This window comes from Cicer arietinum, chromosome 4 (assembly GCF_000331145.2).
Source record: "Cicer arietinum cultivar CDC Frontier isolate Library 1 chromosome 4, Cicar.CDCFrontier_v2.0, whole genome shotgun sequence".
NCBI classification, from domain to species: Eukaryota; Viridiplantae; Streptophyta; class Magnoliopsida; order Fabales; family Fabaceae; genus Cicer; species Cicer arietinum.
This window is the reverse complement of record NC_021163.2, coordinates 9,935,013-9,961,336: the sequence shown is the minus strand read 5'-3', so window position 1 is coordinate 9,961,336 and position 26,324 is coordinate 9,935,013. Positions and strand designations below refer to the sequence as shown.

General features: G+C 28.7%; 2 protein-coding genes across 3 annotated transcripts; both read right to left on the bottom strand.

The window, feature by feature from the left end:
• Window positions 1-3,758: 3,758 nt before the first annotated feature.
• LOC101513040 (protein ENHANCED DISEASE RESISTANCE 2-like) lies at window positions 3,759-10,878 on the bottom strand. Its single transcript, XM_004496213.4, has 21 exons — window positions 10,473-10,878; window positions 9,805-9,879; window positions 9,666-9,719; window positions 9,510-9,575; window positions 9,365-9,426; window positions 8,699-8,826; window positions 8,558-8,604; window positions 8,326-8,426; window positions 7,924-8,019; window positions 7,772-7,836; window positions 7,619-7,690; window positions 7,187-7,333; window positions 6,689-6,987; window positions 6,096-6,159; window positions 5,802-5,977; window positions 5,409-5,510; window positions 5,251-5,301; window positions 5,015-5,158; window positions 4,788-4,883; window positions 4,399-4,500; window positions 3,759-4,248 (listed from the first exon to the last, which is right to left on the bottom strand). Exons 1-21 carry the CDS (start codon window positions 10,596-10,598, stop codon window positions 4,156-4,158), a joined length of 2,166 nt encoding a protein of 721 aa, XP_004496270.1. The 5' UTR covers window positions 10,599-10,878; the 3' UTR covers window positions 3,759-4,155.
• Window positions 10,879-18,495: 7,617 nt separating this feature from the next.
• Window positions 18,496-24,344, bottom strand: LOC101512511 (dolichyl-diphosphooligosaccharide--protein glycosyltransferase subunit 1B). 2 transcript variants are annotated; one of them, XM_004496211.4, is made up of 9 exons: window positions 24,184-24,344; window positions 23,617-23,661; window positions 22,286-22,917; window positions 21,908-22,055; window positions 21,150-21,329; window positions 20,959-21,027; window positions 19,567-19,656; window positions 18,909-19,057; window positions 18,496-18,822 (listed from the first exon to the last, which is right to left on the bottom strand). In XM_004496211.4, exons 1-8 carry the CDS (start codon window positions 24,289-24,291, stop codon window positions 18,935-18,937), a joined length of 1,395 nt encoding a protein of 464 aa, XP_004496268.1. In that variant the 5' UTR covers window positions 24,292-24,344; the 3' UTR covers window positions 18,496-18,822; window positions 18,909-18,934. The 2 variants fall into 2 exon arrangements, with proteins under 2 accessions (XP_004496268.1, XP_004496269.1); XM_004496212.4 differs by having other exon boundaries at window positions 18,660-18,817.
• Window positions 24,345-26,324: the final 1,980 nt, after the last annotated feature.

Sequence of the window (26,324 nt, the reverse complement as noted above, 5' to 3'; positions counted from 1 at the left end):
ATTTAGAATTTTAATATCCGAATTAGACGCCGAGAATAGGGAATGAAAACGATGGTAGCATGTGAGTTGAAGACTAATAAGTAATAAGGTCTTTTAAACAAAAATTAAGATCCAATAAAATAAACAAATATAAGAGATTGAATGTATAACTATTTAATAAAAATTGTTTTATGGAATATGGAAAGTGGCAGTCCACTTCTTATCAACAACAGTACCGTGGTACACATCTCATAGACTCAAAACTGTGTATTTTATCTATATCAAAGGCCAATAATGTAATAGGTCTATGAAAGATAAATTATACCGAAAAGTAACATAAATTTTTATTTTTAAATATAGAATCAGAAAATGACGTCTCAGTCGAATATAGAAAAGACAATAAAAACTGTTTAATAAATATAATAAATTATCATATAATATCTAAATTTAATATTTAATAAATTCATGTGATACGATAAACATATATAAAATTATGTTCTGTCATATTTTTTTAATTGAAATTTTTGTTTTGAATATGATTTGAATTAGAAATCAAAATAATACAATAAGAATAATAATTTATCTAATTACTCTTATAAATATATATACTTTTTTTCTTTCTAAAATGTAAAAGTTTAAATATAATAAAAAATTAATAAAATTTGATATTAAACATAAAAATAAAATATTTATAATTAATTTAAAAAATATTTATGATTTTATCACAAAAGTAGTTTTATCTTTTTATACATTTAATAAATTAGTATTTAAAATTATAAAGATTTGAAAACTAATTAAATCACAAAGGTAGTATTTAATAAATTATTTTTGTCATTTATATAATTATTTGGTTACTCGTGATTTTTTTGAAAAAGTTAATATTATTTATTTAGTAGTGTCAATTTATAGTATTGAATATAAAATTATTTCATTAGTTATTTAATTTTTTTAATTTATAATATTTAAAAATATAATAAGTTAATTTGAAAAAAATGCTATGTAATTATTCACGATGGTAATTTTATTATTTAAATATAAAATATATTATACCATGTCATAATAAGATGTGTATCAAATACATGATAAAATAAAATATCTTGTTTGTTATCATATGTGTATTAAAAATATGATATGATAATGTTTATCATGTGATGTGACTATCATATTTCTTATCCAGTTTTATATTATATCATGTCATTATCTTATTATACACATCAAATAGATCTTGAGGATTCTACCATACACCCCACATCAAAACTTGTCACCCTATATCTAAACTTGTCACCCCTTCAGTCAACGTGAAAATACAATTTTCCCTTTATAAAACCTTCAACTTTTTCACAAAGTTTCGAAATGACAATTTTCAGAATTTTTTAAACTTTATAAACTTTTGAAATAGAAAATTCTAGAATTTTTGAAACTTTCAAACAATTCAAAACTTTCGAAATAGAAAAATTTCGAAACTTTCTATATCTGAAAACTTTTCATATTTTGAAAACTTTCGAAACTTTCCAAATGTAATGCTTATTTTGAAAATTTCAAGTTTTGGAAACTTTCGAAACTTTCCTATTTCGAAAGTTTTGAATTTCTAAAAAAATTCGAAATGTAATCCTTATTTCGAAAATTTAAAACTTTCGAAAGTATCATTTTTGAAACTTATTATAAATGATTAAAATGGTAAAATTGTATTTTCATGTGTTTTGAGGAGGTGACAAGTTTAGGTGTGGGGGTGTATGGTATAATCCTCATAGATCTTTAATGTTTATCGAATATTTATCAATGAATTTATATTTATCTCTTTCTAATAATACTAATAAAGATCAATTCAGTAATCTACAAATTCAATGTCAGTATTTTGACTATTAGACTAAATTATTCAAGTTAAAAAGTAACATATATTTTGTTGGATAATTTTTAAGATGTTAAAACTATTTGTTGGATATGCGCTATATAATTGTTAAGAAGTATAATGAAGAAATATCAAATAACTTTTTATTTGTCCGAAAATTTGTAAGTTTATAGGAACTTAATTAAATTAAGTTTAGATGGTTATTCACAAGTTGAAAAATAGTGTGTAGATGTTTGTGGGAAAATCAAATGAAAGAGATTTCACAAAATTGAGATGCAAAAGCTAATTTTGATTTATACGATAAGCTATTGTAAAAAAACACACAGCCATTATAAGATATTATAAATAGACAAATAGTTAATTATATTGAGACATTTGTCTAAAAAGGAGTTTATGTCTATGAATTTTGTTAGCAAAAAGAAAGAAAGAATTGTGTCAATCTTTTTGTTAAGAAGGTTACATATTAACTTTTGCGGGCCAACCAAAGCACAAACTTGTTGTCTGAAAGCCCAAACCATGTTTGGTGTTTTAGAAAATTAATTGTGCACCAACTGGGCCCAATCTTCCCACAACCAGAAAAATGACAAAAACAAGGGGTTGCAAATCAATTAAGCAATCAACGAAGCAATGTAGTAATAAAAGTGATGGTGATGATGATGATGATACACAAATCAACATCAATGGATTATTGAATTAAACCACCGACACCTTTCAATCATTTATTTTTCTATTTAAATTCAAATCTCCTTTGAAATTTAGTATACATTTTTTTTCTTTATGAATCAAATTAGTATATTTTGAGAACAATGTGTTTCAATTAAAATAATGATGGTAAAAAAATAAAACACAAAATATAAATTATTAAAAAATAATATAAACTCGGAAAAAATTCATGATTACCAAACAATTTTGTTTTAGCCATACAAATTTCTATGCTATAAGTTAAATAAAGTCCAAAAATATTTAATTAAAGAAACGTGAACAGTAATTGAAGGAATCAGGAAATAAACCTTTTTTTTGTTGAAAATAAGGAAATAATGTCATTTAAGGAAACAAAAAAGATGAACGTGCTAAAGAGACATGTGGTGTGACGGTTGATGAATGAATTGCTTGCTTAGCTATGTGCACTAAAAAAGACAATTTTAGACAAAATATACATCTATTGCAAGTCATCATCCATTGCTGATGGTAATAATGGAACACATAATCTTTATCAAATAAAATAAAATAATGAAACGCATAATTTGGAGTGATGAGTCATGGTATCATGTGACTTGTCTCCGATGTAGTGGTAATCATAAAAAGCTAGGCCCGGTTACTAACTAACTTTTCTCACTCCAAAACTCAGTTCTAATTTATAGTATCATATATGTGATATTTATTATCTTAGAGTGATAAATATCTTTATATATTTTAATTTTTTAATGTAAAAAATATACAATTTGTAGTCTTTAAAATTTTTTAATTATTTTATTTTATAATTCAATCAGACCAGACTGTTTATTTTATTTTATATACATGTGTTATTATTTTAAAAGAAGATTAGTTTATTTTTGGTGTCGATATTTTTTGTAACGTCTAACCTTTGTTATTTCTTACGAATTTAATTTCATTATATATTTTACATTCCAATATATAATACAAATTACATTTTTTTAACATCAATGTATTTTAGATTTATTTCTATCAAATTTAAACCAAACCCATCTTAAGAAGTCACAAGACACATTAAGAGGTTAATAACAATGAAATATAAGAGTAGACTCCAAATTCCAAAGGAATAGATTTAAAACCAAAATAGTAGTTAATCAATTAAAAAATATATAATAAACCAAATATAATTCAATTAGAGATCTATGCTGATTAATGCTGAGTTGCTGACAATATATTATACATAATGATAGATGAATAAATTGGTTGGACAAATGGAAAAGTAGAATCTGAAGGCAGATTTTGTATTGCAGAGAAGTACTCTAATTTAAATTTAAATTAGCATCATGTAACTTTTTTTCTATTTCTTGGTATCAACCAAAGAATAAGTATTAATGCAACAAATCATAAGAGAAAAAAAATTTAGATATCAACTTATTTGCAATGTGATTAGCCCCAGCAAAAATCCAGAGGAAAACTCAGTCCTATCATCAATATCAGTTTCACTGTATTGGATGGACAAAACATGAAAGCATGCAGGGCAACATGTTCTATAACATGTGCCACTTCTCATCCTTGAATTTGTTTTTTTCCTTCTTTCGCTGGTGTTAAGATCCTAGGAGTCGGTATCAGCTTTTGCTTCTCAAAGACATGAATTTATTTCAAGTTAAAAAGAGTTAAGGATTCACTGCAATTGCTTTGGATGCATCCATATGATTGAGTCGACATGTTCCGATGAGGACTTCCGGGAGCTCATCTTGTGTGTTACCCTGGACATTTGTTTTGGTGTGTTAGAAAAACCAATTATGTTTACCAAATTGTTAACAATTGTTTGTCACTAGTGATCTTGGTCTTGGTTTAATATGTACTAACTAGACTTTTCATACTCTTCTAAAACCATACTGATTAATTATTTTTACCTGTATCAAAAATGCCATTTCTACAACCAAATTGTTCAAGTAACCAAGAACTAGGCTTGCCACTCCTCTTGCAACCGTCGAAGATCCGACGTCGATGTCAAGCTAATAATACGATTGACACAATTTAAATGTTAGCATATTATTAAACAAATGAAACATTAAACCATTATGTATGTATGTGTGTATATATTAGAAATTTGAACAAAAATAATACATAGTACACAAGCATAACTGATCAACAACCAGTGTTGTTGAACGCGGATCGCAAAAAGTATCAGTTCGTTCAAATTTTGATACATTGCAATGCTATAGCGGTGTTATAATCGATATTTGACAACACTTTATGCTGAATCACGTATTGCAGAACAGTAGTGGTTTGTTAAAATTACCTCTAGATAGTTCTTGCCACGAATGTAACGTACTTCTAGCGCTTGGCCCACCAAGCATGCTTTTTTTCCAACACTTTGCTTGACTATCCATGATCCCTAACAGAAGCAAATCAAAAGGGAATGTAAAACCATTAGATAGATACTCATCTTGATATATCCTGCATGTTTCTTTCAATTTTATACTTATTTTGGAAAGTAGCTGAAATCTTATTAGACATGTCATTAACCTTAGAAATATATGGTATGAGCTTAAATCTTGAGTTTCTGTAAGTATCATCTCCTTCAACAAATTTTTGCAGTAATGGATTGTCTTCTAAAGGAGTTTTCATCATGTAATAGAGTGCAATGTTATACATTGGACTTCCAGGCATCTGATTCATGACAATATTATAAAGTAAATTAACAAACTTATAATCAAAGATGATGAATATAATAAATAATCATGATATGAGATCATACTCACTTGTATGTTGATAACAAAAAAGAATTCCGGTCCACCTTTTGCTGCATATTGCTGAATAAATCCAAATCCAAAGCACATATGATAAGAATTTTCTTGCAGTAATATTTGTACAATGATAAGTACACTCTAATGTAGCAAAGAAATGAAAAAGAAAATACCTGAACTATGGAACCAGGACGACTACTCAAATCATCTTCTCTCGTGTCACAGCAGAGCCAATCTGTGCCAACCAATTGCATCAACGTGTCTTTTGCCTTGACCTGAAAAAGAGAAACTTGAAGTGTCATGTGCAAGAGTGTGTAATTCGATGATAGATTTAGTTCTTCTAAACTGAGTAATTCACTTTGGAGTGTAGAAAGTAAGAAATAAAGATCATTGATAAGAAAATGAATGCTTGATATTCCAATACACTCATAATTTGTTATATCATTAATTTATTGATCAACTGTTAAAATTACTTACTTTATTGGTAAAAGTGAATTGCTTATCAGAAGTCATATTTAGGCAATTGCAGCATATTTTTATATGTAAGTTTAAAATTGGTAAAATACCTTTTGATGGTCTTGTAAATAACTTTCACCTCGAACCAAAAACAAAGATGGATCAGAAGCAGCCCAGGTGCAAGGTAAAGTATAAGTGGGATCATTTTGAAGAGTGGATCCATAAGAGCATGGTGCACTTTCCTCCCTTGTTACCTCTTGCAAGTCCATGTACCCTTTCTTTTGAACTGCAACATATATGTTTAAACATTAAACTATTTTCTCATAAGATCATTTAAAAAGAGGTCTTAGGCTCACATTCCATCCCTAAATATTATCATTGAGAAGCTTCCAATTAAAACTAACCTGCAAGACCTTGAAACTTTTTTACCAAACCAGCAGCTGATGATATTCTGGGTTGGGGCACGCCCTGCACAATGCCATCAACAATAGTATCAATTACGTCAACAATTGGTATTATTAAGATATATCAATCATAGACACATTATTCTATTCCACTCGTATAAGTGTATTTTGAAATTGATATTATGAAGTGGGATTGTAGCGAGCTCTTATTGATTATCAGTGGAAAACAGATTTACATTGACGGTGCATGGCCCTTTAACTAATAAATAACTCAAACATATGACTAATTCTTTTGGGAGCATGGAAGGTTTATGGTTATATGTTGATGTACACTGCGATTCCTGATAAAAAAAGAGCTCCAATGTTCTGGCCAAGTTTATACTTATCTTTAGAGGTTTAAAACTATACAACATTAGTACATTTGTCTAATTATATATTTTTGATAATACTATTACAATGTAAACAAGTTTTAAGAAGTAGTATTATAATTGAACGCTTTATATAATTATTAAACTCAAAGTAATATCATGATTAAACATATGTATAGATTTACACCATCAATGTATAGTTATTAAAATTAAAGCTCAAAGTACCAGCTGTTCTGAGGACAAGTCAGAGTGCCACTGATTATTATCAAAGTGATCATAGTCTGTTGATTCAGGAACATCAAAGAACTCATCAGAATCATTCAATCCCATTAAACTGTTGAGACCAGAAACTTCTTGGTTCACTTCATCTTTCACTACAACAAGCTTCTCAATGCTGCTATTCTCTTCTGGAACTTCAATATTAACATCCTCGTTTATACTAAGAGGCAATTCAATATCTTTTGTCATTGTAATAGGCTCAGAGGAGTAGTTTCCTGCTTTGGTTCTATACAACTCTCTTAATGCTGCAAACACATAAAGATCATTGTGAAGACTCGTATATGAATATGCAATGTTGTCGATCGCAGATCATGAAAAAATAGTAATTTATTCAAATTCTGCTATACAACAGTAATATAGTACAGCTATTTGACAATGTTTTGTACAAATCAGTGTATATGTGTCAATAGAGAAGACTTTTTTTTAGAATAGATAGATAGATACCTGCAACTCTCTCGAGCATACGGATAGTTATGGATTTTGCGGATGTAGGTTGCAAATAAAGTTTCCATAACTTCCAGTCAATAGCAAGCATATGTCTCACAATTGATTGAGTTCCTTTGTTAACAGGACTCACCACAAATCCTCCACCTGCTCAAAATTACCTATTTGTGTTATTCTAGGAATTTTAAGACATTTTAGGAAACAAATAAATATTGATTGCATAATACTAGGAAGTTATATTGATTTGATTAGGATTTGGCTAGGCTTTTGACCACCCCTTATGTTACAAATATCTTAATATTTTAACAGAATCTTGAGGTTTCTGTTTTGTATTTGTTCTACATCACGTAATCTAGCTAGTAAAGTAATATGATATATCATAATTATAATAACTCATTAAGAAAAATGTGAAAAAAATAAAGCATACATTACTTTTAAGGCAAGCTCGGATGTAGCCTTTCTTGGGTGGGCACTTGGAATGGTACACCGAATGATATAATAAAACTGTTTGTTTGTTACACAACAAAAACAAAGTTAACTGATGAATGAATGAATTAATGAAGCTAGGTAGCAGTAATTAAGTACCGTATGTGCCATCATCCTCTCTTCTCCAATATCTCCTTAACAGTAAATCTCTTGGTTTTATACCCCTACACATGACCATGAGATAATAATATTCATATGTTCCTAGTTGTAAGTGTGTGAATTAATTATATTTATGCGATATTATAATATACCATGGTAACCAATCACTGTACAACTGGAGGTGAATGATATCTGTATGACCGTCAAGATGATCAACCACGCTGCCTCGGTTTATACAAAAATCCCATCTGCAAACTTAATCTTTGGTCAAACTTTACATATCTCTGGTCGAACTTCGAGTTAAGACAAAAAAAAAAAAATATTGAAAATGATATGCAATTCATGTAGTAAAGAGTTGAAAATCAATCTCAACTATGCTCCACTCCCAATTTATCTAATGTGGTATTTATTGCTAATCTGTTTTTTAAGGTGTTAAACTAAGTATAAACTATATAGCATAGCAAGATACTAGTATGTTATGTTGTTGAGCATTTGCATCACATGCAAATAATAGCAATTATAAATAGAAGCATAAAGTGATTTGGCAGACTTACTCTGATCTTGAGGGATCAAGAGACATAAGAGTATGGAAAATGGCCTCTGAGGTTCCATCAACCACACCAACTGCCATTATTGCTGGGTGATCACCCCAATTCTGAATAATAATGCATAAAACAATTTTCACTTGTAAGACAAGATATAGTCAAGTACAAAATTACTCTCTCAAGAATGATATATAAAAAAAAGTACATGTATCTGGTCCAAATCGAATTAGAAACAACTTACCCTTCCACGAGAATCCCAATATTTAGCTTCTTTGAACATTCTTAGTCCTGCACAAGAAATCAACTATCATATATACACATAAAGCCACAAGCTAATTGAGAATGTGTGTACAGAGAGGTCGGCTAGGAGATAAAGCTATACCATTTTGACAACCAAAAATCTTCCATGGGGAAGGTGCAATAACATCAGAGGTAATTGCTTCTGAGTATACACATGATTGAAAATTCAAATTGGAGTATTTCCAATCTGCGCTTTTTGACCCTCCATATCTATTTCAACAACACTTCATACATTAAACAGACATATTTTGTATAATAAAATTAATATAATAATGTCATAATCACAAATACAAGAAGAAGCTCAAGACGATCCAGGGTTGTCAATTGTGGATCACAGAAAATAGCAGTTTATTCAAATTTTGCTATACATCATATCACTATAATTGTTATTTGACTTGACAACGCTTGCGTAAATAGCGTATCACAAAACAATAGCGATTTACTAAAAGTTCTACTACGCTATAGTACTATAGCTGCTATTTGACACCACTGAAATGATTAGTTCAGAATACAACAAGTCAACAATCAATCCTTAATTATCATGCTAGGTAGGGTCGGGTATACGGATCAAATGACACTATGCTATTCTATCACGACCGGTTCAAATAATATAGAAAAAAGGTAGGTACATAAGCATTCATCACTCCTTCATTAAGGGGTGTGATTGTGTTCATTTCAAAGCATTGTAAGAAGAAAAAGGAGAAAGTGCAAGGATTAAATATTAAATAATGAAAAGAAATTGATATACCTCAAAGTTGAACGTCTTTTCTTGGAACAAGCCACAAAATTCTCAGTTGGATCTGGGTACTCCTGAAAAATATACAAAAGAAATAAGTTTCGTATCATGAAACAAGACAACCCTTCGACTAATTTTAAGGCAGAGAGTGTAGAACCTTCACTGCAGCTTCCTGAAAAGAACGTATCCATTTTGCAGCTTCTTCTGAACTACTTGCTCCCAACTAAAAATATAAAATTTAAACCATGAATCAATCTAGTGAATTTTCTTTTCCACAAAAACAAATTTGTTTGGAATTTTAGTTTTGACAAACCTTAAGCTTATCCCCTTGATTTGAAGCATTATATACAGTGAAAATAAATAACACCTGTACAATATAAACAAATTTCTAATATAAGTACTAAAAAAAAAAAGGTACGGAAAATTGATAAATATCATCCCATGTTTCTTACTTTTCTGTTGATACTCTCCCTTCCATTGTCAGTAACCCGAATGCAGGAGTCTATCACTGCACTTCTAATTGGCTCCTGAAAAATACAATGCTTTTCATTCACTTATCACAAACAACTTGATCATTTGCAATAATGAGAATTTCGTTAAAATTTTAATGTTATTGACATCTAAGAACAGAATATCACACGTGTGAAATATGAAGACATTTTATTTAATATGAAACCGATGCATGATGCTTGCCTAGAAATAATAGTTGTTAAATTAAGGAGAAAAAATTCTACCTGACAAACATAACAATGTATTAAGCTATGAAACACGTGACACAGACACACTTCGACGCCATAATAATTTGAGAAAATGACGTAATAATCAAGGTGTCAGTGTCGGATACCAGGACACACGCCTTTGATTAAATGTGTCGGTGCTTCAAAGGTATTAAGCAACTTGGAAATTTAGAAAAAAATATAATCATGACGCAAGATGGCAACATCATTACCAAAAATCGAAAACATTCTTAAAATTGTTATTCATAGCAGATCAATTATGGTAAAACGTTAAAACAAAAGCATTCATATTCTTTCAACGTTCGTCTAGAATCAAAACAAAAAACATATAAAAATAAAAATTTGAATAATTGATAAGAACGAAAATTGAATAGAGAATTTACCTCCATTTGTGAAGAGGGTATGATCTTAAAGCTTCTGAGGACATTTTCTTTGAGAATGAAGAACCTTTTACGAGAGTAATGCTGACCAAACCGAGAAGAACGAATGAGATAGAGCCACCCTTCCATTTTTCCCTGATTCTAGAAAATTGCTTTTTTCAACTTCTGAGACGCAAAAAAATGGGAAAAATTTCAGGGGGTCTTTTTAATGGAAAATGTAAAAGGAAACTTACAGAGAAAGGAAAGATTTTATTTGAAAAGGGTTATAGGAAGAAAAAGATGATGATGATGATCCTCTGATCCCGACAAAGGGAATCAGAGAATCGAAATTGAAAACGCAGTGGCAATGATCTTTTCTTGTTTCTGTTAATGTCGTTCTTCTTCTGTTTCCTAAGTTGCCGGTTCAAGAATGAATCACTATTTTCCGCATGTTTTTATGTTGTAAATGATTTTCAGAATTCTTCACTTTACAATATTGCCCTTTTCTTTATTTATTTATTAATTTACACAATTAGAAAACTATTTTTTACTCAATATAAAAACATTAACAAATTCTTTAAAATTAAGATTTAAATAATACCTACCTTGTATGTAACAAATTTTCCAACAAATATTTTATAATTAAACAGTTTAAATAATGTTCAAAAAACTAATAAAAAAGAAAAAAGTTATTTCGTTGCATAGGAAAGGGCAGCATGGTAAATGAACAAATGGCATTGGTTCCAAATAGTTCATCAATTCATAGGAAGAAGATTACAGCTTCATTTGTCCCACCCATTATTAGGTAGTTAGGATCTTAAACATAACAACAACACATGACTTGCGGGGAGGATCATTGTCGTTCATATAGAAATATCATTATATATATATATATTGAAATATTAACACTCATGAGTTAAAGAGAAACATCCGAAACAGAAGTACGTATAATGAAGAGAGAAAAAAACAAGCTAATTAAAATTAAATTGAAGATTCAACCGTATAGATACCGATTCAATATTTAAAGGGTTGATTAGGATAATAATAAATATACTTATTATTATTTTGTAATATTGTATATAAAACAATGATAACTAAAATAATATAATATTTATAATATATGTATTATTTAATGATTTTCTTCTTTCTTATTATTATTATGAAGAACAATTTTATTAGTTTTATATTAAAGTATAATAGAAGTTTAAGTTTTTCGAAAGAAAAACAAAAGTTTAATTGGACAAGTTTCTCAAAAAAAATAAATAATAACTGACAAGTTTTTTTTATCATAGGGAAATTTAGCAGCTTTATGGCTTACTTGCACAAGTCCCAATTAGTTAGTTGAAGATTAAGTTGGAGAAGATATATAAATATGACTGAGGTTTGCAATGCTTTTTCACAAAAAGGTGTGTGATGTTTTATTAAGTATAAACGTAACCCATTTAATTACGAGTGCAACCCATTAAATTTTTAGTTAAAAAATAGTTTTTTTTTTAATTCTACTTTAGATGTCCAATTTTTAGTCTAAAATAGATGAGCTTGGTTTTTCTGTCTATTCGGTTGGATTGATTGATTCAGTTTTTATGTACTTTAAAAAAAAGTCTATACTGTTTTTTTTATTGTGTTAATATATATTAATTATGAACAATAAATTTATTTAATTGTAAATAAAATTAGTTAAAACAATCATTGATTGCAAAAACTGGATTATTTATGAAAAGAAACAGTAGAACATAGTAAATATATTGAGTTCAATAAAAGGTTTAAAATGTGTTTGCAAAGTTGACAACTTTTTGATAATTTACAAAAAAAAAATAAAAAAAATTAAAATTAGTTTTATTTTGGTGATTTACTTGAAGTAGAAGTAATCAGATTCAAAAATAGCAAGCACTGAAATCATAAATAATTTGACACATAGATTTATCTTTGTTTATCACTAACTTGACTTTTAATTCACTAATTCAAATATCTTGAATTACAAAATATCTGATCCTCTAAGTCAGTATTCCCAAACAACCTGATAACCCCAGACTTTTGAGTAACTAACTACTTTGAGCCTAAAGCTAAATCTTCTCATAACAACTTGACAATCTCAGATCGAAGAAGAAACTAAACCACTACTGGGTTGAATACAAATGATTGAAACTTGATTAGTTGTTTATAATAAATTTGATAGTAAAAATAAATCTCACACTCTAAGAAAATAACACTCAGAAAATATTTCTAATCTGAACAAATGTTTTTCTCTTTAAACTCTAAGATAAATTGAGAACTTTGAGTATAAGTTACTCTTTTTTGTTTTTTAATATTTTTCTCCCCCAGCCTTGAGTGTCTATTTATTAATTTAGACTTCAATTTAGTCGTTGTTTAATTAATTGTAAATTCTTCAAATTGATTCTATGTCTATTTTGTGTAGATTGAGTTTGTAAATTTTTTAAATAAACTCTTATTCAAATCATGATCAAATCTTCTTCAAATCTTAATTAAATCTTCTTCAAATGTTGATCAAATATTCTTCAAATATCGATCATATATTCTTTTCAACTTCGTCAAAGATTTTCTTCAATTATAAATATGATTCAAATTTTATTTTAGATTTTCATCAGTTATAAATTTAAATCAAATTTTATTTTCAATTTCCTTCAATTACATGCATGAATCTTCCTTCAATTTTCTTCATATTATAAATTTAAATAAAGTCTTATTTTAGATTTTCTTCAATTATAAATTTTAATTAATTTTATTTTAGATTTTCTTCAATTACATGCATGAATCTTCTTTCATACTCTTTGAAGCCAAATATATTATTCTCATAAAATACTTTTGTTAACATCAAAACCCTAAATGTAAAATCAACTTAATTCCAACAAATAATTTATTAAAAAGTTAAATCTGAAATAAATAAATAAAACTATAAAGGATAATATTATAAGAAAATTAGACTACACTAAATTTGTGTATTATATTTATTATTAATATAGATTTATAACAAAAATAGTCTTTATTACCAGAAAATAAATACCAATAAAGGATATATCTTCTCTAAAAAATAGGTTTATATCCATTAAGAAAAAATATATAAATTCCAGGTGCAATGTTTTTCTTTTTGTTTCATGAGAACATCCAATTTGCAATGTTTTAATTTAGTATAGGTTAAGATCGTAATATATTTTCCATCAAATCAATAATAAATAGTATATTTTTATAAATTTAATTTACAAATATCGGTGGTGAATTTTTTACATTACCAATTAATTACACTTATTAAATAATTAATAATATTTATTTTTGATCACATCTACTTATAAAAACACCCGCGCAATCATTACATTCATGAAAATTAAACACCGATTTTATTTATTCATTTTAAAATGTCATTTTGAAGTATTTTGCCATCAATTAATTTATTTCTTTGCTTGCACGAGGAAAGTGTTCTTTATTTCGAATCAATTAATTAAAAAAAAAAAAAATCAGACATAAACATTATAAAAAAAGGGTGTGTAATTTTTGCGTTCTTTCTTCTTCTTCTTTTTCCTATAGATGATTTTGCTATCTTCTTCTTCTTCTATATACATTCCTCAACTCTTTTTCATTTATAACTTTTAGGATTGGACTAGTAGTGTGAGGTTTGAGTAGTTGTATAAGCGCACAGGAAAACCTTAATAAAAGAGAAAGGAACAAAAGCCTGTTAAGAAAGTTAAATTAATATTACTGTTCAATTTTTTATGAGTTGGATCATAAGCTCATTTTCTACCAATCAAGTTGGGACGTACAAGTGTGCTCACAAATAATTACTTGCAAATATGGTCGAATTATATTGGCCCGGATTACTGTTATAAAAAATTATTATTATTATTATTATTATTATTACTATTTAAGTGAGTATTTATGTTATCTTATAATATTATGTATGTCTATGAATTATAAGACTTAAGTAGAACTGAAAATATAATGATTGTTTCAAGTCCAAATCTTTAACATTTTATTTTGGACAATTTAAAAGTAATGGAGCGGAATAAAAGAGAACTGAATGGAACATGTATTCCATTCTATTGTTTGAATATTTTATGATAAAGTGTAACTAATTTTCTATTTTATTAGATACACTTTAAATTGTGGAAATGAAAAATTGAAGAAAGAAGTGACATTTGATGCAATTAGTTCCATCATACTCCGTTTCATTTCATTCGGTTTTTATAAAAACAATGGAATGTGACGTTATGCCATTCCATTCCTCCACTTTCAATCATTCCAAGGAGAACCTAAATGGTTCAATGATGTCTAAAGATAATTTTGTCTTTAGTTAAATAAAAAGGGCTATAATTGGAGTTTCAATTCAACTATTTATCCAATTATAACACATGGATCTTGCTTCTTCTTTCTTCACTCAAATAAAAGAAGAAGAATTTAGAGAAAATGGGGAAAGAGAGGAATGTATGAGAAAGAAGGGAAAAAGAGGAAAAAGACAAGGAGGGGGAGACTAGAGAAAATACTAACTTTATTGCATCTACTTCTCAATCTCCCTCATTCAAATATCTCATCATAGAAACAACTCCTACACTCATATTAAAGTAAAAGAGGATCAAGAGGAAGAGTGAAAAAGATAAATTATGAGAAAAAAAGAAAAGAAAAAGTTAGGATTTCAACATAGAAGAAGAAGTTTAGAGTTCCTGCATGTTGAGAAGAAAGATGAAAACTTGAAGAGGAGTTCTGGTTTTACTTGTAGAAGAAGAAATTTGAATTTGGCTTTGGGGTCTCAAATCTCTTTTTAAGATAACATATAAACTCCCTTAAAACATCTCTTAGATGTGCTTAGGGACCTTATTGCATGTTTCTAGGAAATATTTATGATTTGTATGTTTGGGTATTGTGATAATCATATTTGATTTGGTATAATTGATTATTAAGAATGCATGTTAAGTGTTTGTGCTAACTACTATGAAGAGTTGTTGTTTTATTATGATTGTTGAGTGTCGTGGTTAAGTTGGTGATGAGATGGTTATTGTTTAGTATTAACAACTAATTGGTTTTTGTACTTAATTTTGAATGTTATTTACTTAGTTGAATAAATGAACTTAAGAACATAGAGCTTGAAATGAAAATGGTATAATGATGTCCCCGAACCGGTGTGGGTATATCTTTTGTATTTGGTTCATAAATTTCTTCATATATATTATTTTATGTTGATTTATGTTTCATTAAAAACTATACTTAATTACATTCCAAATAGGCAATCACTAAAATTCATTGAGAATTGATAGAGAAAATTGAGTTACAAGTTGAAAAATATATGTTGCTCTTTTTGTACCTATATATTTTATTTTATGAAATAACACTAATTGAATACCCATCAAGAAAAATGAAAATTATATTTATAAAATAGACATCCTAAACTTTTCAAAAAGTTGTCTTTTTCTCTCACACATCGTTTGATATTTTAATTAAATGACCATAGTCAGAGTGTTTTTTAGAAAAAAAAGATTATGATGTAGTTGAGTTAAAATTGGTATAACATAAGTAATAAGAATTAGTTTTGAGTGAAACCAATTAGACTTGAAAGCTTATATTTTGTATTTAAAGTTTTATAAGTTTATATTAATTATATCAATTTTTGTAATTTTATGAATTGAGTTATTCTGTTTTATAAGTTATTATGTATTAGTCATTTTAAAATATTTATATTTTGTGCTAGAAAATTCATTTTTAGATGAAATCAGTTGGGTATGAACAATGACATACATATAGTAGTTTTATCATATTAAAATATATATAGTAGTTTTATCATATTAAAATATATGATTTTACTGATACATAAATGACTTAGTAGTATTTTAAACACAATTGTTGTGTCATAAGATTATTATACTTTAGACTATCATAACTTGAGTTATATAGATCAACTTTCAATAAAATAATTACGTTTAAAAGCTTAAATATAACACTTTTTTCTGGAAGTTTGATGCTAATATATATATATACACTCATGTGATTCTTATGTTAAACACATATTTAATTAAGTAGACGATTAAGCATATATGATGATTAAGTATGTACTATAGAAATATAATAGTTATACACAAATATATATTTATACTAGCTAGATGCACTATATGTCTATATACGACGGAAACAAGGATAAGCGAGACACCACTTACGAATTTAATTATATCTAATCTTATCAAAAGAGGTTATTTAAATAGAGAGCATTGAATAAAATCAATGTAGCCTTTATGATGACTTATTTGTGAGATAGAGTTTAAGTCATTATGTTATTCACTTCTAGTGGTTTAAGTTATTTGAAATAATTGAGGCTAGAGAAAAAAAAAAGGTATTTGAGTATAGCTTACGAATAAATAATATTTTATTAAATTGATGTATAGTTTGTCGAGATAATTTTTCATGCTTAGCACATCAACAAGACTTGAAAACATCTATAATTGTTCTTATTAAATTAAATTGTTCTTAACAGGTAAACGTTGGAAGTCTAAAAAGTATCTGAATTACTCATCGGTCATTCAATATCATGAATCAGAGTCAAATCACGTCTTTAGTCTATATTAGAATATAGTTTAATTAAGTCTCATTAGAAAATTGTTTAAAAATTTGTAAATATTTTAATATTTTAAATTATTTTAAAAATTTGCAATTTTTTTTATATTTATTTGTAAATTATAAGCACATATAAAATTTAAAATGAAAATAAAAATTTCATCTGCATTATTTATAAAATTTTCTTTAAATTCATAGATAAATTTCAGATGTTACAAAGTACTTTGATATTCACTCTACTCTCACCTGCATAATATTTATTTCTTATTTATATTAATGTATATACTTAATGCAAATACAATCAAAATATGTTAAGCAAATTTTTCTATCATGGCTAATAATGAGGTGTTTGTCATAGATTAAAAAACTTATTATTCTTTTTTCTTTTTTAGAAATAATTTTTATGAGAACTTTCTGAAAAATAATATAAATTGTTTTGAACTCATTTATTATAAATTAAAAAAGTATTTTTGATTTTCAATAACTTAGATATTAATTTTAAATTTTAACATAATAAAAATCACATATTTATAAATGAAAAAATAAAATAAAAACTCTTGAAAATGATTTTTATTTGAAGCATTTTTTGAAATTTTTGTATTCAAAAAATTATAGCAAAAATATGAAATACTTAGAATGATCTTTTATAAAAGATATTTAAACTTATTTATCATTTAAAACTTTTTTGTAAAACAACTTTTATAGAAAAAGTTAAAAAAATAAAATGAAATACTATAAAAATAAATTTTTAAAAAAACTATAACAAAAAGGCCAAATATTTATGTTTCAAATCAAATCTAACTATAAAAACAATATTAAAACATAATTTGGCCTCCTTTTACGTCCGGTATCTATTATGTTTTAAAAGTGGGAATTAATGGTTGATTTTAGATAATTCTGATTTTGCAGATTCGATTCAACCAGAGCTATGACAATGGATTCAAAAGCTTAAACCTCTAGAAAACTTTATACACTTCCCAAAAATGTCTTTTGAGTTATCAGACAATTATCTTCAGACTCTTGTAAACAATGTGAACCAGTCACGTCTTTGTTTCACATTTTTAAAGATTACCCAAACTCCACGGTGATTTGGAATGCTTTGTTGTTCATCGGTGTGACCTTCAGCCACATCTAGTCTCTTCATTCAAACGTGGTGCATTTCCTTTCCAATGATGTCATTTATAAAACTTACTCTGCATAGTATCTTGCAAAGTAAATGTAGATGGTAGTTCCCAATCTAATCCAAAGAGGTCAGGCTTTAAGAGGAATAACAATGGGAATTGGTTGTTAGGTTTCTCTAGTTTGTGCCATTAGTACTTGTTTGGCTGCAGAGTTATATGTCATTCTCATTTCTCCATGGTTTTTAAATAGTTTACAAATTACAAGGTTGGTCGCAGGAATATTATTTATTCTTGAATCGATTTCTATGGTGACCCTTGGTTTTCATATGTCATTCTCACAGGAATATTATAACTTAATTAACCAAATGATAACACAATTAAACTCAATACAAACATAATTAACTATTGAATTTGCTATGTTTTTTTAAATTTCAGTTTGTATATTGATTACTACGTATAAAGTTGAAATATATCTAATACCTGGAAAGGAAGATGTTTTTAAGTTTCTTACCATTACGTACCTCTAGGAAGAGACCCCAACTAAAAACATCCTATGTTTCTTAAATGAAAGTAATAGTTCAATGCTAATTTAGAATCGTGACATAAGATCAAATTGCCGGGGAAAAATTCTACAAACAAGCAGAAAATATAACTGCTCAACTCCATACAATATTGCCAAAATGCTTAATCTGCTCAGTCCTTCGCTGCGTGTCAAACAAGCAAAAATATTTAAAATTGCCAAGAGAGGGAACATAACAAAAATTGTTCAAAGTGAGGATTTAACACATACCTTTCAGAAAACTAGCTAGATGTTCATCACTTGCGAATGGAAATATCCATATGTAAATATGCCACAGAAGCCGCAAAAAGCAGGAAAAATACAGATGCCAGCATCAATGGCTCAGCAAGCATGAATATGGGGTTAAAATTGTAGTATACCTACCGTCCAGCAACAAAAAACATGGTTAGAGCACTAAAGCAGATAATTATTTTTATAGATAGAAAATAAAAGAATCTACATAAACCTAGCTTTGACAAGTTATATGCAAATATATCTTGAAAAATAAAACCAAGATTTCATAGCATAAAAATATGTTTTTGTTATGGCTTCCATATAGTAGTTGTTGATAACAGTCTAAACTTTAATGTTTTGATTTTTTTTTTCAGCTTCAATAAGGTTAATTTTTTTAAAGATTTCTATCCAAACTTTTGTTACAAAGTCAAGAATGCCACAGTTGAAGAATTTACTCTTCTAAATATATGATAAAAAAAAGGGTATCATAAGCACCCCAAGAACTAAATAATTTACATTGCATCATCACATAAAAATAAACACAGCATTTTTGCACGTGTCAGACAAATTTCTTCCTCCTAAAACTCATGAGACAGAGACACTGACATTCCAAACCAGTTTTAGAAAGTAAGCTTATAATTGGATTTGGTAATACCTGGAAAGGGATGTTATGCTCAGGAACAACATTTCTCTTTTCTAGAACCACCACAGTCCTTCCTACAATGTCAAGGTATGAATACTTGGTCTGCAAAAGTCAAATATATAACCGTTTTAGCTGCAGGTTTTACTATGCTATAAAGACAACACGTGAAGTTCAGCAATAGCAGAAGCAATTGTGTATATAATTAAAACATTATTTTTCCCAATCAAAGATTACATATTAACTAACTACCTTTTGTCTTTTCTCAATAAATAGTTGGACACGTAGTATTTATCTGTTATTCGAAAGTATCGAAATTTGAACCAAACTTATAGGGTAGTATATAATTTCTATAATACACATGATGTGTTATAATACAAAGCATGGAACATTGATCTAATGATACCGCTAATCAAAGTTGAATACTAGTGTAGTACAACTAGTATAAGTTCAACCCAGTACGGTTATGACATGATAGGACTCCTAATATTCTAACACTACCCTCAAGCTTAAAACTTGCTACACAAACACATTTACAGAATACATGCCAACAGGTAAGGAACCCGTAAGTTTAACCTTTTAATGAAGTTATTTTAAAGTTGTGCAGAGAAAGTGGTTTATTTGTCTCTTAGAGATAAAACAAAAACTATTTTTCATTTAACTATAATTATACAAACCACTTTTAATTTTAAAAAGCAGATACAATTGCAGGACTTGTCAATATGGGCTACAATGACTTGTCATAGTCATAACTAGGATTAATGCAACTAGACAGAGATGCAATTTTAAGAAGAATAATCTTAGTGAAGCCCTTTTAAAACTGTCTAGAAAATTAGAAAGAGTAATTTGATGCAGAATTGTAGACTCATTGTAAGACTTAATTGCATAATTTAGCTCAAAATTGTCATCTCTAGTCAGAACTGAATTATCTTGGGTGCCTAACAACAAGTGATTGTGTTGACCCCAGGTGTTTTCACTAACAGATGGTTTCATCTATCAACAAATATCAACCATAATACACAACAAGAACAGCTTTCAAGGGGGGTGGGGGGGAAGCAGTGGCAGTGAATTCCCCATAATCCAAAAAGATAGTCATATGACTGGGATGACCTATTATGAAGAAGGCTACTTCTTTCTTTCTTTTTTTGATAGTATTCTTCATTCTATGAGCAATGCTCTTCATTTCTCTTTCAATATTAGGAGGGAAAAAAATGAAAGATATGCTGAATACTTTGCAAATGTTTTGATACATACAGAGAATATGAGCTTATATTAGACAGTGGTCCCCCATCATAAAACAGATATGCTATGAGCCTATGACACAATTGTTAAGCCACAACTGCATACCCCTCTTAACACTTTTTTTAGTTAAACACCGATGAAGCTGCATATGTAAGAAAACATTACCTCTAGATGTTGCTCTACTTGAAAAGGAATCACGGCTGCAGGATCTTTGGATCCCTCTGGAAGCACAACCTATATTAAATGGTTCAAAAAGGACAAGTTTAACCTCCATTTTGCATGCAGATGCAGTTGAAACCAAAGGGCATAATAAATTTTAATCGATAGTAACAATAACAATGCAAAATCACACCCACTTTTAGAATCAACTTGTCAACCACTGTCTCAGCAAGAGGGCAACCAAAAGTAAAATTGAGGTATCTTCTGCCATCAGGAGACTCAAAAAGGAAGTCTTGCAATGGTAGTCCATAACCAATGAGAAAGGTGGATTTCCAGCCTCCAAATAAAGGATACCGAGGTTCAAATTCAAGTTCTGACTGCAATTAATAAAACCATAAAAAAGTGTGAGATCAGAGAGTCTGACGATATAAAATATAGATTATGTAAAATAGAATCATCATTTTGTTGGTCAAGGCTATTGTCCTTCCTTGGTGGATTCTAATCTCTACAAAACTAGTATAATAATTGCCCTCACCTCACAACATTTCATTAACATAGAAACATGCCATGCAGAAACTATAAGTAACCATCACTTCCATACATCTGTTTTTATCGACTCTCTATGGGGTCAATGTTATCCAATAATACATAACAATAGATCAAATAATGAAGAACACACTCATGTTAACAAGAATGACATTAATATTTTTTGAGTGATAAGCAACATGCCTCACTTACAACGAACACACAACCATGTGGTTACCTAATGAAACAACAGTGAACTTGTTTTAGTTCTTCCTTTAACCCAAGTGCTATTGCTCCCAAAAGAAAAAGGGAGAAAACGAAAAAGAAATGGTGCACGTGATGTTAAAGAAAGATATACAAGCAAATTTGAGTGACTACACTAAGTCGGGTAAGAGGTGTGAGAAAAGGTGTGTTGAATGATATATCTCACCTTTAGAAAATCTGTACGTAAATGTGAAGAGGAAATATTCCCGATTTCATCCCGGTAGTATACTGAGTGAACCCTAGGGGGTAGTTTTGCAAGAAGATGTTTAAATGAAGAAACACCACTAGCACCTGATCTAGTTTGATATTCAACCCTGTCAACAGAAAACCTCAATTATACACAATAATAAAAACTTTAGATGATAAGGGAAAATAGTACAATAAATTCAGAAGAATTTCAAGATTATACATACACCAAAAATACTGTATTTAATGTTTTATTACTATTAATCCAGCTGATCCATTGGAAAAGCATAAGTTCCTCAAAGAACAAAAAATAAAGTTTGGAGCATTGAGAAAAATGAGCAAGAGATAGTAAATATACCTTGAAAAGACACCTTTGTGTTTAGCGCCAGCATGAACCAGCTTATATCGCTCTGTAATTTGTAGGCTTCCCCAGTGGGATATTTCAATTTCACGTTCGAGCTCCTCAACAACAGCAAATGGATTGTTATTTTCAAAATGTACAAGTACAGGAGAATACGAATATGGGGAATGATTTTCATATGGCCCGTATTTCAGCTCTGTACCAACACGTTTAGTGGGGTCCACTACTGTGTGCGATTCTACTCGGGCGCTTGGTGTCTTAATGAACGTTGTCTGTTGCTTGACATGATAAGGGGAAAGTAATATTGCACTATCACGGAAATAGACCAACTGCGACTCTGATTGACTTATTTCTACTGGGAATGGTTCCAGAGAATGTGTCAATATGTAAAGCACCTCAAGTGTTATCGTTTCACCTTTACTCAATGGAGTTAACAAGGTTATAGAGAAAAATTTAGTTCCATTTGGTCCCTCGGGTAGCTCAGCAGATTTAACATCAAGTGGGACATAAGTCTTCTTCTTCCTCTTCCCAGTAGTTGCGGCAGCTTTGACTACTGCTAGATGTTCGGCTTCGGCAGGGGAAAAAGCAAGATGTACTTCTGAAGTAGGAGAAGTGCCTGAGTTTTCAACCTGAAAGGAATGCTCTATGAAACAAAATATCTCCATATTTGTAAAAGATGCTTTAATAGTTAAATTCATTGAAAAGAAATAAAACAAAAATAAATTGAAGGGAAAAATTGGCTAAAACAAATACTGATTTGTTGGTCTAAGAATCCAAAACAAGTTACGAACTTCAATAAACTTGAGCACACATGGAATGGTCAGTGGCAGAGCCGAGAGGGAGAGGGAAAGGGACAAGGGTGACATGGTCCCTCCAAAAAAAAATACTGGATTAGAAATGGTCATTCCATTCCAAACCATTTTGATTCTACAAAAATCAGTTATGTGAATCAAACATGACCTAAGTGTTTATGAAAGGTATCTCTACTCAAATTGGATAAAATATAAGTGACAAAAATCTCTACAAAAATACTATCATGCATGAATTAACATCATCACAGTGTTTTGGATAAGCTTGAGCCAAACTGTTAGAGTTTCACGTACGCTAACAGAGAAAGTTTAACTAAAGTTTCTAGAGAGTTCTGCAGTTAGTTAGTAACTGAAGTTTGCTAAGTCTGTGATTCATTATGTTAGTAACTAATCAAATAAAAGTGAGGATAACAACGAAATCTAGACATAAAAAGATCTGTTAAAAGCTGAATGTAGAACACAATTTAAAAATAATGCAAAGTGGCAACAATGACAGACAAAAGAATGCGGAGGTGCTACCTTCAATGTCAAGTACACCTTAATAATGTGAGAATTCAGGTCAATCTGCAAGGATAATTGGCATATTAGTCATACAATTATATAAACAAAGGATTTGAATGATGCCCAAGATACCCTCGAACATACACAATGTCCTCAAAAAAATAAAATCACAAAAAAATATCAAAATCAGCCAATATTATGAAAATAATACAGTGGTCATCCAAACCCATTTCTCCAACAATCATAGTCCACAATCATTGAGGGGAAAATACACACAAAAAGATCACATATTTTCTTTCTTACCCAAATAACAATGAAATTTCTTAACAACCAGACAAGATGAAACCCTCTAATTTCCCATAATTCGACAAACAAATAAAAAATTACAAATGGAACCAAAAGAGAAATGAGACACTACAATTATTTTTTATATAATCTGCACAAATCTACCATCTATATAATGTAGCCATTAAGCAAGTGCGAATTTTGTAGACAGTGAGCGTGATCCAAAAACAATTAGTTCCATTTGATTTCACAGATCCCGAGACAAAATCCAATTAAAAAAAGAAGATGAAGAAAGATTACTCTGCGTTCGGCATTGATGATCTGAAGATGTTGGGAAGGAGATGAGTTAACAAGAATGGAGAGATGAAAGAAGAGAAAGAGAAGTGCAATTCTGAGGAGAGGTTCCATGACAATTGATGCAGTTGACGAAGGAAGACTCTCCCAACTCAACTCTTTCTCTATATACACTTCTTGGGCTCAATCTCAACTCTATATTTTCCGTCAGAATTACTACTCTCACCTCCCGTTTTTCTAATACAGTCCCCTGTAATGTTTTTGTCAGTACTTTTGATTTTAACCCTTGTGAAATTAAAATAAATCCAGATTTTAGTAAAATGATACCAAATTTTTGAAGGGTACACGTTAGTTGATTTTATAAGAGAGACTAAAATTATTCGAAAAAAATATATTGAAGAGATGATAATATTTTCAATCAAAAATATTTTTATCACATTTATTTTTATTAGTTAGTTCACTGCTAATTTTACCGCAGACTTTTAATTCAGTCTATAATCTTATCTAGTATTTACAATCAATTATATGCTATCAAGTAGTTTATTCCTTTTTCACTACTTTTCACCAAACTATCATATATCTTTCTATGTCTACGTATTTTAGACATTGTGTGTTTCATAAAAAATAAATAAGGTGACAAAATTGGTTACACCAAATAATAAAATGCATAAAAGATATACCTTATATATCCATAATAACTATTGTATTTGACTATTTCACACAGATTATAAAATAATAAATAAAATAAAGATAATAATAATAGTAGTGTACACAATATTATTTAAAATATATACTTGAAAAAGTAATTAAAAATTCAATTGAAAAACTAAAAATGATATTCTTTTGGGAATAGTCTTTTATTTGCAAATGCAACATGTATTAAGGGACAAATGGAGTACTATAAGTAAACTAAAGTGCTAAAAATGCATTAGGCATATGAAAAATAAGGATGTAAATTTGCATTCGTATTCGTAAACACAGCCTCTGGTGATAGAGTTTGAACTGAAATATTGAATGGTCAAATTTTAAAAAATTTAATAGATAAACAAAAGTATAATATTGTATATAATTTAAAATTACAAGAACACACACCACAATATTTATATTAATTAACATATTTATTTGTTATGTCAGGTTTAGTCGAAATTCTTCAACCACGATTCTTTATATATTTATATATTTTGGTTTTTCACAACCTTGTCATAGTTAATAATTATTTATTTTTCAATTTTTTTTAACATAAATATTTTTTTCTTATAAAATTTATCTACTTCCATACGATCAATCAAATTTATACGTAAAATAAAATTCATATGTAAAATTTTTCTCAAAATCATACGTCAGATAATAATTTACTTTTGAGACAACCATTCTAAACTCATTCACATATATAGACAACTATTCTAAATTCATCTACTCAAATATCCTTTAAAAAGAGTCCGGTGAATATGAGTGAAATGGGTGAACATTGGTGAATGTGGAGAGGAGATAAAAGAAGTAAAATTATTATGTTTAGAGATAAGATAGATAAAAGACAAGTAGAAGATAAAGAGAAATGTTAAATGGAATTACGATAATAATTTTATAAATTTAAGTATTCTAAACATAAATTATAAATATAAAATTTTAGAGTAGAGTGTAAAAAATCAAAGACATTAATACAATTTTTTAAAATTCACTTATACTACGAAAATAATTAGTACTTAACTGTTGAATTGTTAGACCTTTCCTACTTGACTTGAATTGAAGAGTCTATTTGCACAATATTACTTTGATTTCCATAGTATAGAAGAAATAGATTAATATCAACTTATAATTTAAATGTCTAAAATTAATAGTATTATTTAAAAAATTATTGAATACTTTAGGGTGACTATGACCCCTTCACATCCTAGAGAAGCTCAATCCCTATTTGTCTCGTTGAGAGCAATTGAGTGGTAAACCTTTTTTGAGTGAACAGAAATAAGGCATAATAAGGATAGTTCAAAGAGAGGGAACATATTCTCATTTCGGGTATACTCCATCCTTGGTCAATTTATCAAAATATTTTATAAATTTATATTTATAAATATTTTATATGTTATGTTTATTTTTTCACAAAATATGCATATAAATTTATGCTATATTTAATGTGGTCACAAAATTCA

What these genes read in the sequence shown, in the direction of transcription:
- LOC101512511 (XM_004496211.4), bottom strand. Translation starts at nt 24,291, where the DNA reads ATGGAACCTCTCCTCAGAATTGCACTTCTCTTTCTCTTCTTTCATCTC. An exon ending in AGGTGTACTTGACATTGAAG is followed by an intron (nt 22,918 to 23,616) that starts GTAGCACCTCCG and finishes CATTCCTTTCAG; the next exon opens with GTTGAAAACTCAGGCACTTC. An exon ending in AGCATAACATCCCTTTCCAG is followed by an intron (nt 19,058 to 19,566) that starts GTATTACCAAAT and finishes GCTGGACGGTAG; the next exon opens with GTATACTACAATTTTAACCC.
- LOC101513040 (XM_004496213.4), bottom strand. Translation starts at nt 10,598, where the DNA reads ATGGAAGGGTGGCTCTATCTCATTCGTTCTTCTCGGTTTGGTCAGCAT. An exon ending in AAAGTTTCAAGGTCTTGCAG is followed by an intron (nt 5,978 to 6,095) that starts GTTAGTTTTAAT and finishes TATATGTTGCAG; the next exon opens with TTCAAAAGAAAGGGTACATG. An exon ending in GTGGCAAGAACTATCTAGAG is followed by an intron (nt 4,501 to 4,787) that starts GTAATTTTAACA and finishes TCGTATTATTAG; the next exon opens with CTTGACATCGACGTCGGATC.